At 43.8% G+C, this 16,732-nt stretch overlaps 1 protein-coding gene across 2 annotated transcripts in view; it reads left to right on the top strand.

The window, feature by feature from the left end:
• IQGAP2 (IQ motif containing GTPase activating protein 2) overlaps window positions 1–16,732 on the top strand; it is a 502,441-nt gene that overhangs the window by 308,506 nt on the left and 177,203 nt on the right. For both annotated transcript variants that reach the window (XM_075325516.1, XM_075325525.1), the window contains 2 exons: window positions 7,191–7,354; window positions 15,524–15,684. In XM_075325516.1, the coding sequence (XP_075181631.1) occupies window positions 7,191–7,354; window positions 15,524–15,684 (325 nt within the window). The remainder of the gene's footprint in view (window positions 1–7,190; window positions 7,355–15,523; window positions 15,685–16,732) is intronic.

The raw sequence follows: 16,732 nt of genomic DNA on the forward strand, positions 1-16,732 counted from the left end.
TTAATTATCCCGCATCAGCATATGGATTCAAAATATTAGCTAATCATAGTGCCTTACAAAACATGACTCTATTTTAATTTACAAAGTGACAAGCCACATAGCTTCAATAAAAGTAATGAATCCACAAATCCACCGCAGAGAAAAACCTATGTATGCATTACCTTTTTAGAGATCTGAAATCCACGTCCTACAACCCCAACACGTGTTTCGCCGTTTCTTCTTCAGGGGGCGTGAAGTACACGCCCCCTGAAGAAGCGGCGAAACACGTGTTGGGGTTGCAGGACGTGGATTTCAGGTCTCTAAAAAGGTAATGCATACATAGGTTTTTCTCTGCGGTGGATTCATTACTTTTATTGAAGCTATGTGGCTTGTCACTTTGTAAATTAAAATAGAGTAATGTTTTGTAAGGCACTATGATTAGCTAATATTTTGAATCCATATGCTGATGCGGGATAATTAACTTATGACCTTTATTATCCTGTCCTTGGGTACTATATAGTGGAATTATTTATATATATATTTTTTTATAAAAGAGAAGATATTTCAATAAAGGAACATTTTTTTTATTAATCTTTGACCTTTTTTTAAATCTGTATACCTTCAACAGATTTTGTGTGATTAATTGCCGGTTATTGGAGTCTAAAGTCCACCATACTCATTAGATGATAGTTGGATGAACACACTGATTTCGAGGTAGATCAGGAGGTTGGTTATTCAATTGCCTTATCCTTTTGTTCTTCTGGCCAAAAAGTTGTTACCAGAACTCTCTCCCCAAAGAGGACCCCTGAATGATCAAGTGAATGCTCATATGTATGGTGAGATCTGTAATCAGAGTGATCAGCCAAACATTATCTAAAGTGTATGTCCATCTCAAGTGATTGTGCTTCTTCACGCTTAAAGAGATTGAACCATGAACAAAAGTAATCACCCAGGATTGCTAAAGGTTCTATCATTGGGACTCCCCTATTGAGGATCAGGGCTCCCTTGTGCATTGACTGAATGGAGTGGTGGCCACACATGCAACCTGCCCCTTAATTTAAAGGGTTATTCCCATCGCCAGGATATTATGCAAATATGTAGTAGATGTAATAATAGTAGTAAATATAGCAAATACCTTCAATTAGAAATGTAGTTTAGTTCTTCTAATTTGCTATGTTGCTTACTTCATGTGCAGGGCATTAATGGTTACGACCACGCATATAGTGACAGTTAGTTGTTAGTGGTTGTAACCATGGATACCTTAAGTCCTGCAATGCCCTGAACTTGAAGTAAGCGATATAGTGAGTTAGGCTGGGGCCACACGGGCACTACTGCGATCCCCTTGCATGAGACTCGGCTCGTGCTGGCAGTACAGCAGAGCCGAGTGTCATGCCTGTGTCTTTGCAACTGAGGTCCGTTCGTGCGAGCAGACCTCAGCTGCGGGGGGCGGGCCGGCACTCAGGAGGGGAGGGAGGGATTTCTCTCCCTCTCTCCTGCATAGTCGGCTATAGCCATTCTCGCACTGCACTAGCAGTATACCGGTGTACCGCGAGTGCAGTGCGATTTTTCTCTCGCCCCATTCACTTGAATGGGTGCGAGAGAAAGAGTCTCGGATTACAATCGCAGCATGCTGCGATTGTTTTCTCAGTCCGATTAGGGCTGAGAAAATAATCGCTCATGTGTGCTCACACACAGGCTAGAATTGGTCCGAGGGGAATGCGATGTTTTATCGCACTCCACTCGCACCGATTTTCTCGCCGTGTGGCTTAGGCCTTAGAAGAACTATACTACATTTCTAATTGGCGGTATTTGCAAATATTATTATTATTACACCTACTACATATTGGGATAGGATCTAGGAGGTGGATATAGACAGTTAATGCTTATGGAACTGAAATACAAAACAATGTAATTGACCATCTCCCTCCATCCTCTAGACAATGAATGGAGAGCAAGAGAGTGAACTTGTGAAACCACCGGTCTTAGGACATTTTCACATGATTGGTAGTGATCTCAGTGGTAGCACTCCCGGTGGCACTCATACAGTGATAAATGTTCATTTTGAACCCATTTATCCCCCAATAAGTGGGCTTCACTATATCCCAGGGTGTAGCATATTGGATTGAGTCAGGAGTATTTAGCATGCACTGGCCGTTTAAGAGCCCATGAGACAGTGAATGTGGAAAAAGTTGAGCTGGCACATTGTTACAGTGGGACCTAAACATGTTTCATCCAAGGATAAGTGAGCAGTGTGTGTTTGGTGGAGGTCTGAGTGCCAGGACCGCCATCGGTCAGTATAGAAGGGGCTGTTCTGAATTACTAAATAACCTGTCATTTTTTGCACAGGCGCCACAGTAGAACTCTGTCCTGTCGATTCTGCTGATCTGTTATACCGAAGGAGGCAGGAATATATGGACTTTTGGAATAGAGGCAGATTTCAGCTCTGAAGGTTATAGAATAGTGACTACAGCCAGTTTTACAGTTTAGAGCTGCATCTCAGGATTAGTATGTAATGTATTTACAGTGGTACATCGACCCAGCGGCTCCACCAGCTTCCATAACTCGTAAACTGGGTCACCCCCTTCCAGAATTACCGCCTTCTCCACTGTGGACCGCAGATGGGACCCAGTTGGTTAAGTAAGGGTAGACTTGGACGGATTGAAGGGAGCATATATTGCTGTTGCATGTAAAGTGTGTTCTTGTCACAGTTCACAATGATATAAAACTTTGTGTTATAATTAGAGCCGGTGAGGAAGCCATCCTGTTTTATGTTGTATTCTTCCATAGTATGCCCTTCACCAGGTGGATAAATGAATTGTGAAGTGTTAGTATTTTCATGGTCCTGTGATGACACTGACATAATACCTTATTGTCTATTTTATTTTGTTTATTTTGTTTCAAAGAATGTTTCAAATTCCAAGTCTTTCATGTTTCCGCTAATTTGCATTGTGCCAACCATGCGCTTCTAGGACTAACACCTTGCTTCTGCGCTCATCCATTCCTGTGCAGTGTCTGCATGCCTCCCCTGGAGGATCACACTGATTGTCCCCTGGAGGATCACGCTCTGAACGTGATCTGACCCGCAATCTGTGTTATGTTATGGATGTCTTATCGCTGTCTGCTGCCTGGTGCAGATCTGGCTGTGAGTGTGAGCGACTGAGTTGTACATATTTAATTATCCCCTGAATCTGTCGGGCTCTGTAATAGAGGACCTGCAAGCACTCTGGTTGTAATTTACTGAATATTACATGTATTGTTTCTTAATTTACATTTCTTGGCTTTAAGGGCATGTTCACATTGGGCAGATGGATTTTAGCTGAGTAAAAGGGATTTTACCAAATGTCATCCACAAGCTGTGTAATAAATCAGCAGGGAATCCGTGCGGAAAATGACGTGCTGCATATTTTACATCTGAATACCAATTTATGCTGCTTTCTTATATCAGATTTTACTCTTTGCAATGTATTTTGTATGCTGAGTTAACATCCCTTGTGAACATACAAGTGCATCTCAGTAAAGAATATTAGAATATCAAAAAGTAAATTTTTTAGCAAATATATTATATTCATATATAGTCATTACAAACAGAGTGATCTATTTCTGTTAATGTTGATGATTGTGGCTTACAGCCAATGAAAACCCAAAAGTCAATATCTCAGAAAATTAGAATATTATATAAGACCAACTGAACAAATTATTTTACACTCAAATGTTGGCACCTCCTGAAAAGTCTGTACAGTAAATGCCCCAATACTTGGTCGGGGATCCTTTTGCATGAATTACTGCATCAATGCGCCGTGGCATGGAGGCAATCAGCCTGTGGCACTGCTGAGGTGTTATTGAAGCCCAGGTTGCTTTATTAACAGCCTTCAACTCCTCTGCATTGTTGGGTCTGTTGTCTCTCATCTTCCTCTTGATAATACCCCATAGATTCTCTATGGGGTTTAGGTCAGGCGAGTTTGCTTGGCCATTCAAGCACAGTGATACTGAGGTTATTAAACCAGGTATTGGCACTTTTGGCAGTGTGGACAGGTGCCAAGTCCTGCTGGAAAATGAAATTTCCATCTCCAAAAAGCTTGTTGGCAGAGGGAAGCATGAAGTGCTCTAAAGTTTCCTGCTAGATGGCTGCGCTGACTTTGGTCTTGAGAAAACACAGTGGACCTACACCAGCAGATGACATGGCTCCCCAAACCATCACTGATTGTGGAAACTTCACACTAGACCTCAAGCAGCTTGGATTATGGCCTCTCCACTCTTCCTCCAGACTCTGGGACCTTGATTTCCAAATGAAATGCAAAATTTACTTTGATCTGAAAATAACACCTCGGATCACTGAGCAACAGCGACAGTTGTAGCCCTTGTCCTGGATGCATCTGTGTGTGGTGGCTCTTGAAGCACTGACTCCAGCAGCAGTAGTCCACTCCTTGTGAATCTCCCTCAAATGTTAGGATTGTTAAGAAATGCCATTCAATCAAGGCTGCGGTTATCCCGGTTGCTTGTGCACCTTTTTCTGCCACACATTTTCCTTCCACTCAACTACTCATTAATATGCTTGGATACAGCAGTCTGTGAACAGCCAGCTTCTTTAGCAATTACATTTTGTGACTGCCTTTTGGACATCTATCAAGTCAGGAGTGTTCCCTATGATTGTGTAGCCTACTGAACCATACTAAGGAACCATTTTAAATGATTAGGAAGCCTTTGCAGGCATTTTTTGGTAGTTATTCCAATTTTCTGAGATAATGACTTTCTGGGTTTTCATTGGCTGTAAGCCATAATCATCAACATTTAACAGAAATAAACACTTGAAATCGATCACTGTGTGTGTAATGACTCTATATAATGTTTCCCTTTTTGTATTGAATTACTGAAATAAATTAACTTTTTGATATTCTAATTTATTGGGATGCACTTGTACCTTAAGGCTGTCTCCATTTGCAGCAAATTGGTTACAGAAATTTCTGCAACGCCATATCTGTTCCAAACTTCAAAACAGGTCATTTTTTGGGTGGCAATCATATGAATTTTCTGCAAGCCCTATATATATATGAAAAAGGACAGAGGCAGGAATTCCTGCATTAAATCCTATTGATTTCTTTATAATGGAAAGAAACAGAATTTGTTTGGCCTCCATAATTCAAAGGGCCAAGGGATCTTACAACTATTCTGAAGTAAGTGCATCATAAAACGTGAGCTTGGGTATTGGTGTCGTGACTAGTCCATGACCAAATCATGAACAGTTTTATATTCAATAATCAACATCTGAATATTCCCCTCTATAAGGGCTCATTCTGATGAGGATCGTGTATGTATATTTGCTGTCTGTTCTACGGCCCACTCCACACAGACCCATTACAGTCCGTGCACATGGCTAATTTTCCACACAATTTTCTGTCTAGAAAAATTCTTAGTACACACTATGCTGGTCTAATTTTTGGACCAGACTACTCCATGTAAATTGCAGGCGGCTCCTACGCTAGTTCACTGTATTCACGAGACAGACGGATTTACATATTGAGCCAGTTAAATCGCCAATCGGCGAAAATGACTGGCCTGAATAATAATGCGGACGCCTGAACCCAGAAAAGCTAGCCATACATGAGACAGCTGCTGAGCAAACATTCGTTCAGCAGAATATCTCTCCTAACTTCCCCATATACATAAATATTCATCTCCACCATGGGCTTTTTTAAAATGGAGCAAAGGAAAAGCTGCTGGTAGACAAGAGAACAGAGGCAATACCAGCCGTATAGGACAACACAGTAAGGGGGAAGGAATGCCTTATAGCTAGGGAAACTGGGAAGTGCTGACCCCTGAGAACAACCTACAGCTGATCCCTGGGGTCCCTCACCACCCTAGATAGGTTCCTCACCTATGCACCGAGTCAGATACCTGACCCCAGGTATCCCTTGTACTGGGTGCTAAATGGGGGATAGGTGGGATGAGCTCTCCCTCAAAACCACTAACTACTAAAGCAAGACTCAAGGTAACAGTACAGGGGAAACACGACTGCAATAATTAGAGACCTGGTAGATGGTAAAAGACAAACACATATCTGAGCTGCAGCAACCACAGAGGTCTCGGAAGCACCAGAAGACTACCTCCCCTGAGCTCAGCAAGGAACAAACTATAAACCGAACCCAAACCACCCCAGGGTGAGGTTACTAAAGGAAGTCAGAAGATAACAACTGCTATGAAGGACTGGCAGTTTCCCAGGGTTCTAGAGTCTACTGGCTTTGGAAACAAAATGTCAGATAATAACATGTGCTGCCAATCTCTGTGATCTTCTAGCACTTGCCACCACTGGATTGTCAGCTGGCCGTGATACCTCCATGACAGGCTTATCTTCCCTGAAAACAAAATGATTTGGCATTGAAATTTCAACTGTCGAATCCTTCTCCAGCTCATCATCATCTGTCTGGGGTACAGACTGAGGCACCCGTAAAGATCAGATGGCTGGCCTGTCCCACCGAAATTGTTGTGTTAATCTGACTTTCCTCTAATGTGCATGTGGTTCTTATCACCATTAAATCTGCACGTAGGATGCTGGTGAATCCTTTCCATATTGTGTATACTATAAAGTCCGTAGATAGTACAGCAGATCTGACTTCACACACAGTGGTACACCATACACATTTAATGAGTGTTGGTGAAACTCTCCACTTTTTCTGAAATTAGTCGTTGCTACAAACTCCCCTCTCTTTCCCAAAATAGAATGAAGTATTGGGTATGTTAGCGTTAAACATGTCCAATTCTTCTGTTCTTCTTGGAGATAAGGTGCTGCCATAAGTATCTTGAAGGCTCATATTGCCCTCTTATTCTCCCCTGCTCCAACAACCCCAATATGAGATAACGGTCGGTTGATTCACTATTAATCACATACCAGCTTGCTCTTTGGGCAGCATAAATATGTGGAAATTTTTTTTTTTCACTAGGAATTGTAATGATGTTTATGAATCTTGTAAGATCCCTTGGTAATATCTTATTTCCCACCATTGCTTCCTAAAATGTAATTGCTTGTTTCCTGACTGGTGGTTGGGTCACATACTTCACTTCCATCTTTTTACCTAAGTTTGTTAACTTTAAATTATAAGAAAATGTCTAAGTTCTACAAATATATTATTTTTCTCTCGGTAAGTATAACTGCCTCTTCCATATTCTCTTAAAACATTCCGTAAACTAATCTTAATTTTTCATGTGCTGTAATTTAGCATTAGGAGCAGTGGAAAAAATAAACAATGCCATTCGTAGTGGGGATTCCTCCCAAACCCTGGCGGCTCTGCAGCTTCCTGCGGCACATATGCCGACTGTCTACCCATTTGCGGAAACGTTATATCAGAATGAACTCTTGAGTCTCCAGAAACAAAATCCAGCGGTAAGGGACTACCTATAAGCTGACATTATAATTAAGCTTCTCCTAATATGCCGATATGGTTTTTTTATGTGCTTCTGGGATGTGACCCCTGAAAAGTCCAAGACAATTAATGGTGACATTTTATTTAATATTTATAGAAAGCAGAAATAATTTCCTTATGTTTTTATTTAATAATAATAAAAAATTTGTAGCCAATTTATTTTCATTTTTAATATTTAGTTTGACTTTTTTGGTTTCTTGTAAAACCCATATTCCAGAAATGTTGGGACACTATTTAAAATGTAAGAAAAACAAGCGTGCGATGACTTGGAAACTTGGAAATAGCGAGATTTTATTCAAACCGAACACAGATTAGGTGAACGTTGGATATTTTTCCACTTTATTTGAAAAAATTAACTCCTTTTAAAAATAGATTACATAATCAATTTCATGCAAAGAAAAAAAAGCTAGGACAGGGTTAACAAAAGGCTGGAAAAGTGGTAGTAATAAAAACTAGCTGTAGGATTAAATTTCAATCTAATCACATGACTGTTCAAATATCATGTTGGAGAGGCAGAGTCTCTTTGACGCAAAGATGGTCAGAGGTTCGCCAATCTGTGAACAACTTCATCTAAAAATAGGGCAGCAATTTCCGAAAAATGTTTCTCAATGTAAATTTGTATAGACTTTGACTATCCCAAAGTTTTCTGTGCAATATTTAATCACACTTAAGCAAGCATTGTTGACCTTAGGGAGATCAACATATCCACTGCGGAGACACCATCACGTGTTTCTCAACGCAGTGATTCTAGAGCATTGCCCCCTGGCAATATTTAATCACAAGTGTCAAGACCAATGGTTAATATGAGAAGCTCTTGATCTCCAGGTCCTCAGGGGTCAGGAAATGATAAAAGGGCCTGATTTAGTCATGCAAATAACTTCATGGGCTCAAATATTTCCAGAAATCATTTTCTGTGAACACCGTTTGCTGTGCAATTCATTGATACAGGATCAGCCTCTATCCAAGCAACAATCCATTTGTCTATACAATCCAGAAGCTGCCATCTTCTCTGAGTAAAAGTGCATTTAATATGAACTGTGGAAAAATAGAAACTGTTCTGTGGTCAAAAGAATCAAAATTTGAAGTTCTATATGGAAATCACATAGACTGTGTCCTACAAGTTCTAGAGCAGATTGACCATAAGCGCACAGTTCAAAAGCTGCATCTCTGATGGTATGGGGCTACACCAGCGCGTATGGCATGGTCAGCTTACCACTAGAAGTCCCAGAAATTTCGAGCTTCCCCCCCTGAAGTCCCGAAAGAGGGTCAAATGACCGTTAGTACAAACTGACCTAACTAACTAGAAACTAAATGGCTAAACTCAATGGAAAACAACAACCTTCTGTGGTGCGACAGTAATGGCCTCAATTACAGAACAAAAGACAGTGATTATAGGATGTTAGCTAAAATCCTTCAGGTTATTCAACCCGTCTCTGGGTTCCAAAGGTAGAAATGTTAAATGACGCCTCTCTGGGACTTCTAGTGTTAAACATCAGGGCTGTGGAGTCAGAGTCTGAGTCGGAGCTCATTTTGGTGGAGTCGGTATAAAATGCACTGACTCCGACTCCTAAAATATATAATAAATTTGGGACACTAGTGCAATGCAGAATGTGCTGAATATTTTACTAAATAATAATATTTAGTATAATGCTTATATTTAAGTGAAAAATGTATTGTAGTAGAATGTGAACATTAGACATTTAATTATTTTTATGATACAATAATCAAGATATTTAGATAGAACATAAAATATATTTATTGGAATACAACTTTGGAACACAAAAAACTAATAAATTGTAAATATGTAATACAATATGTTTATTTACATATATATATATATATATATATATATATATATATATATATATATATATATATATATATATATGTATATATGTGATGTACTGTATATTACTATCACTTATTAATATCTTATTCTCTAACTTGTATATTACATAGTGTATTACATATTTACAATTTATTACAGTTTGTGTTCTAAAGTTGTATTCCAATAAATATATTTTATCTTCTATCCAAATATCTTGATTGTTGTATAATAAAAATTAAATGTCTGATGTTCACATGCACATGTTCACATGTAGTTCATGCACTACAATACATTTTTCACCTAACTATAAGCAATGTATGTAGGAGTCGGAGTCTGAGTCGGTGCAAGAGAAATTGAGGAGTCTTGAGTCGAAGGTTTGGTTTACCGACTCCACAGCCCTGTTAAACATTGTGAAAATCACTATGTGAGCACTAGGCGGATTTTACTGCGAAATTCCCGCGGATTTGCTGCATGTTTCGCTGCAGAAAATGTTCATAACCTTTCTGCAGTGATTCACCAGCAAAACCTATGGGAAAAAAAAATGCTGTGCGCACTAGGCGGATTTTGATAGCTACAGGATTTGCTGCGGGATTCCTGCAGCAAAAAGAATTGCATGTCACTTCTTTTTCACAGGTAGCTGCCACATTTCACTCCATTGACTGTAATGTGTTCGTAAAATCCTGTAGGGAATAACGCAGGTAGCAAATTCTGTGCGTTTCATTGCGTTTTCCTGCTTTATTCCCTGCGAGATAAGGCGTTTTTCGGGATATAATGTTCATCACTGCCCTGCATTTTGCAGGGAAGTGATGTCACTATGACAGGAAGAGGAAGCGGAGCAGAGAGTAAACACACACACATCACACTTACACACAGACATATAGAATACACATAGAAATCAAAAGGTAAACACACAGCGGCGGCACGGTATTCTCATACTGGGGAGGGCGAGGGCCAGGGTTGATGCCCCCCCCCCTTCCGCAGCCGAGAATATCAGCCCGCAGCTGCCCCGGGACTGTCGCATCCATTATGCGACAGTCCCGGAGTGTCACCGGCTCTTCCTAATTGCAGTGATGCGGTGGCAATCACGGTAATAACGAGTTAATGGCAGCGCATCGCTGCCACGAAGTCCTAGCTTAATCATGGCAGCGTCTGTAGTGGGTGGGCCTACCCCCTACTAGTCTAGCATAGATAACCCGGCACTGTTGTTATTAAAAATGTTTTACTATTGTTATATGATGTGTTAGGGCACCCCCTAGTGGCCGGGTGGGACGGCTGTTGCCACCGGGGAGGAGGAGTCGGCCGGATTGCTAGGCAAGGTCTGAATGTGTGTGAGAGAGAGAGGATCCGGGTCAGCGGAGAGTGCACATCTGCAGCGGCAAGTGCGATTGTGTGAGCGGACCATCAAGGGACACCGGAGATCAGGAGGTGGACGTAACCTCAGAGCCTATTCTGCCGGTGTGGGTCCGGTGTATGCTTGGCTGAAGAGTGGGAGCCCGGAGGAAGTAGAGTACTTTGGGCATATCCCCACCAGAGGGTGCGTTTGGGCAGGTTGTCCCCAGCTCCACTAATATTGCCGGAATCCGCTGACCGGAGTGTTTTATCTTTGAGAATAAATGTCGTTTTTATTGCATCTGGACTTTTGCCTGCAGCCTTTTTGCGCATCGGCCGATGAAGACACCGACATACACTCTCTCAACATTAAAGAAGTGATGAAGCCAGGGATGTGCCTTGAATACAGTGCTGCCACGACTACACAGCCAGAGGCCTCCCTGGCTGGTCACTTCAAGTGGCGTAGTCGGCAGGATCCGATTCCCCTGCCAGGAACCCAAGAAGCCGGAGACCAAGTGGTGCCGAGTGCATCGTCTCCGGGCTATGAGAACAGATTCCCAGTCCCATGGTGGGAGGAAGAAGTGCCCAAGGCGTTGGACCGGGCACAAGATGGCGGCAAGATGGCCGTCGTCTGTGAAGATAACGAGAGCGCGCGAAAAGTTGGCGCCGAAAGAAGAGCCTGGGGCTGGCCTGTGCCGAAGAGAAAGCATGGAGTACTCCGCCCAAAGAGGGGAGGCGCCAGCTCCAGGGCACGGAAGAAAAAAAGGAAAAAGAAGTACCTCAGCGGAGGAGTCAAGATGATGCGTGAGGCTGGGGGTGGAGTCCGTTTAAGAGCGGGAAACGAAGACCCGCCTCCACTTTCCCCAGTCTCAGCGTCGACACCACCGCCATTAATAGCGATTCTGTCGGAAACCGAGATGGAGAACTTTGGGCAACCTGCGGAGTTGGCGACGACGATGGCCCTCATCAGCCTCGGTCGAGGCCGACCTCGGTTCGCCCCTGCTAGCGAGGCCGCGATAGCGGACCTTCCCATTGGACCGGGAGGTTCTACGAGGCCAGACAAAGTTTCCTGGAAGACCTCATGGGATGCTCAAACCGGGAGCACCATCACAGAGGTGAAGGCGACCTATGCTACCCCGCCCATGCCAAGCCGTCCGGGGGTTGCTGTTTTCCCATGGGACACCCCGCAGCTTAACGCCGCCGCCACACCCTTTGTTCCGGCGCCAGAGTCGGCCGAGGAGTTAGCCGGGCGTCTAGAGAAGGACCACCTGGGCTTCTTCTGGGACCCAGTCATCGTCTCACCGGAGGAGTCGCGCCCCAGTGTTCCGCCCCCGAAGCCTGACCCCGTCCAAGAACGGCTCCTGGCTGAGACTGTTGCCCGGGAAATGCTGTTCGGTTCCGGTGGCGAGAAGTTAGCCCAGCAGTTTGTGACCGGGGTGGTAGTCAAGTTTAATCAGCAAGAGGGATACGGCTTCATCCGAGAAGTAGAGACCGGGGATGATTATTTTTATAACCGGGTTCATCTCGACGTCGAAGGACTCCCTAAGCGACTTCACACCCTTTGGCCGGGCGAAAAAGTCACCTTCCTGCCGGATGCCGGTAGCCGCGGCCTGTTTGCCGTCTGCGTCTCCCGCATGCCGACCACCCGGGAAGCGGAGCAGTGGCAGGAGGAGATAGAGTGGGAGGAGCAGCAAGAGCGGCGCCGGAGCCATGCCAAACCGCTCCCGCCCGCGCCTCCTCAGCCCCAGCGCGTCCTGGCTGCTGCCCCGGAAGCAGTGAGGGAACCGGCTCCTGATCCGGAGAAGTTCCCAGCCGTGGTAGCGGTGACCCAAAACGTGACTAATAAGCCGGTCATTATGCTGGATGCACCACCACCATCCCGGGCAGGAACACCGTCACCGCCAAGAGGAGCTGCAGCAGCTGTGCCGGAGGAACCGTCCTACGCCCCGGTGTCTTTCAGGCGAATCCGCCGCCAACCGGAACAAACTCTGGGGGCCTACATCCAGGCTCAAGCGAAAGAATGGAAGAGAGCCTGGCCCCCAGAGTAAGTTGTTGCCTCCAGCACTTGCCGAGACCGGTGTTGTTCCAGACCGGCAGAAAGTTCCTCTGTTGTTGTAAAGTTTTACGGGCCTGTTGCCCCCAGCAAAGACCGGGAGCGCTCTTGAAGCCTCCGGGCACCTCCAGCGAAGACCGGGAGCGCTCTTGAAGCCTCCGGGCACCTCCAGCGAAGACCGGGAGCGCTACTGAAGCCTCTGGGCACCCATCTAAGACCGGGAGCGCTGTTGAGCCTCCGGGCGCTATCCAGAGACCGGGAGCGCTGTTGCGCCATCAAGCGCCCCTCAAGACCGGGAGCGCCGCTGAACTGGTGCCGCTGTTGAGGACTGAACCGAAAGGTTTTTATGTGTTTAAGAGCCTTGCCGGGAGGCTCGGATTTTAAGAGGGGAGGCATGTAGTGGGTGGGCCTACCCCCTACTAGTCTAGCATAGATAACCCGGCACTGTTGTTATTAAAAATGTTTTACTATTGTTATATGATGTGTTAGGGCACCCCCTAGTGGCCGGGTGGGACGGCTGTTGCCACCGGGGAGGAGGAGTCGGCCGGATTGCTAGGCAAGGTCTGAATGTGTGTGAGAGAGAGAGGATCCGGGTCAGCGGAGAGTGCACATCTGCAGCGGCAAGTGCGATTGTGTGAGCGGACCATCAAGGGACACCGGAGATCAGGAGGTGGACGTAACCTCAGAGCCTATTCTGCCGGTGTGGGTCCGGTGTATGCTTGGCTGAAGAGTGGGAGCCCGGAGGAAGTAGAGTACTTTGGGCATATCCCCACCAGAGGGTGCGTTTGGGCAGGTTGTCCCCAGCTCCACTAATATTGCCGGAATCCGCTGACCGGAGTGTTTTATCTTTGAGAATAAATGTCGTTTTTATTGCATCTGGACTTTTGCCTGCAGCCTTTTTGCGCATCGGCCGATGAAGACACCGACATACACTCTCTCAACATTAAAGAAGTGCCTTGAATACAGTGCTGCCACGACTACACAGCCAGAGGCCTCCCTGGCTGGTCACTTCACGTCTATGAGACAGCTTACATAATTAACCCGTAAGTAAAGTGAATAAACACAAACACCGAAAAATCCTTTATTTTAAATAAAACACAAAAAAGCCTCCTCTTTCACCACTTTATTAACCGCCCAAACACACAGCTCTGGCATAATCCAGGTCCCACGACGCTTGCATTCAGCCACGACTGACACATACTCAATGCAGCCTCGTAACGAGACTGCAGAGGTAATTACAGGTAATTTCTCATGGTCGGTAATGTGAACACATTACCGCTCGCGAGAACTGCAGTGTGTCCTCACAGGGACTCCTTATCGATTGATTGATCTGTCCTCTATCTATTGATTATCTATCTATCCTTATATCTATTCCTCTATCTATCCCTCTATCTATCTATCTATCCTTCTATCTATCTATCCCTCTATCTATCCATTATCCATCTATCTGTCTATCCATCTATCTGTCTATCCATCTATCTGTCTATCCATCTATCTGTCTATCCCTCTATCTATCCCTCTGTCTATCCATCTATCTATCTATCTATCTCTATATCTATATATTTTTTTCTTTCAATGTGCTTTATTGCATTGAATGCATTAAAACACATGTACCAACCCGCAGAAAAACTGCACCGAAACCGCACCAAATCCACACCAAAACACAACAAAACGCATGCGGATTTCGGTGCATATGTTTTGCGTTTTGTTTTTTTTTGTCAGCGGGTGCGGAAATCTTTCAGAGCCTGCGGAGTTTTCTTAAGAAAATTCTATTTGTTAGTGCGCACAGGGCCTTAATGCTGCGCCTTGTATAGGAGGTTTTCGAACAACATATGCTCCCATCCAGACAACCTATATTGCAGAGAAGGCCTTGGGTCATGAACTGTGAAACCACAGTCAAAACCTTTAGCCAAGAAGAAACATTTGTCGCTTTATGAAATGAAAAATCCAGCAAAGATCCAGGACTGTTGACCACCTAGAATCCTACATCAGAGAATGGGACAACGTTCCTCTCCCAAAACTCCAGCAATTGGTCTCCTCATTTCCTTGAAATTAACAGGATGTTGTTAAAAGAAGAGGTGATGCTAATTGCCCAGTCTCAACCTTTTTCGTGATGTGTTGCTGTTATCAATTTCTAAATGAGTTAGATATATTTTCATTTCATTTGAAAATAATGAACGTTCACCTTCTGATCTGTGTCCTATTTTCTCTTGTGCATAAAATATTTTTCAAAATTATTGCCGTCAATTTTACACAATGTCCCAGCTTTTTTTATTTTGGGGTTGTAGTTAAAGACAATAAACATAATTGGTCTCATTTATTGTAGGTTTAAAAATATAAAGTTGGTAACTTTCGAAATAGTTTTCAATATAAATTTCCTATCTGCTATGTGTGTAATTTCTGTGCCAGTCCGTGAGTCCTGGAAGATCTGAGATAAATCTGACAGAGCTTTCCTGCTGGCGCTGTGTAATAAGAAAAGCAACATGAACAAGGAGGAGGATATATGGGGCAGATCAGTCAGTGGAGTGGGGTAAAACGTCCAAATATCAGATAACACATTAGTCTATGGGGCAGTAGTAGGGAAGAATCACACAGGCTGTGTGATTCTCTCCAGCAGAAGCAGGAAGTAAGAAGGCATCGGTTTGTTTCAGCTCAGCTTTAGAAGAGGAAATCCCTCCAGGAATGAAGCTGTGCTGATACTTGAGAGGTAGTGAAGACAGCAGCAGAACTTGCATCCAATTAGTATTGCTGGCAATGTCTATACCGTTTCAATGTAAAAGACACCTAATTCTTAATATAAACTTATGTCCTTTTTATTAGAAAGTTGAACTTGTGCTCATATTATTGCTTTTCTAAAATCTTGCCTAAATTGAGTTAGCAGTATATTATTTCTAATGTTTATAAACTTTGCCCATACAGAACCACTTGCAACAAGAGGAGCTGTTCATTGCTGTAGAGATGTTGTCTGCTGTTGCACTGTTGAATGAAGCTTTGGAGACAAATGATGTCCCCTCTATCCAGAATCACCTTGTCAGTCCGTCTATGGGTCTCAATAATCTGGAAGAAGACCATATGCAGCGGTAGGTATCAGCTGTGCATTTGTCTAGGGCTTATTATAAGATCCTTTTGATTGCCTTTTCCATTATTATGGCCATAGACATTAGATATGCCTTCAGATTAAGGAAAAACTATCTCTAATGTTTAGTGTCTGTTCTCATCTTCAGTTGACTGACCTCCAAAGAGGTGCTACCATTTTCCTCATCATGGGAGTGTTTCCCTACTTAGTCTCTTACTGTCAGTACTGAATGGACACTGCTGTGTTGGAATGGGGTTGAAAAACCCAGTTCTCAGTTTATTCACTGATTTTAGCGCTGCTTCTTCTTTTGCTTATATATTGGCGCATGTGTTGCGTAGAGAACTGAGCCTACCACCATCCAAGTTCTCTAGGCCACTTGGCTGTGCAGAGAAAACTTGGCAAGACAGAAATCTAAATCAGAACTGCGGTTCCTTCATTAGGGTGGGTGCACACAATCCGGACATGCTGCGTCCTGTATAGACGCGAGTATTGTCCACAGAAGAACGGAGCGGTCCATGCCCACAATCAGAGTTTGGGCCGCTGCAGACTTTAATTCTATGCTCTCTGCACAGAACACTTGCGTTTCCACAAGCATAAACTGACATGCTGCAGCTCGAAAAGCTGCGCCACAGGTGAGTTTATGCTGCGGAGAAAAGAAGAACAGTAGGCATGAGATTTCTATAAATCCCATCCATTGTGCTTGAACTGTACAACGCAGCATTTTGGATGCAAGCTACTCACAAAACTTTGATTTTCTGGAACTTCTGCACCCACGCCTATGATTGGTGAATCTGAGCAAGCGTTTGTGGGAAAATGGGGAAAGAGAAATCAGAGAGTGGTGGCAACTCTTTGACCTTGGCAGTAAAATGAGTGGGCATTAAAATTCAACACGCCTAGTCCTTCTACTCTCAGGGAGACACTTAGAGAAATATGCAATTTTCTGTAGGTTTTCTGTGGGGTCAGCCAAATATCCAATATGTCTGACTTTTCTTCAATGTGCAATGGGACATTTACTGCACTGATGACTAGTAGATTGCCTTCACTTCTACAGG

The sequence above is a fragment of the Anomaloglossus baeobatrachus genome, chromosome 1, assembly GCF_048569485.1.
Source record: "Anomaloglossus baeobatrachus isolate aAnoBae1 chromosome 1, aAnoBae1.hap1, whole genome shotgun sequence".
NCBI lineage: Eukaryota > Metazoa > Chordata > Amphibia > Anura > Aromobatidae > Anomaloglossus > Anomaloglossus baeobatrachus.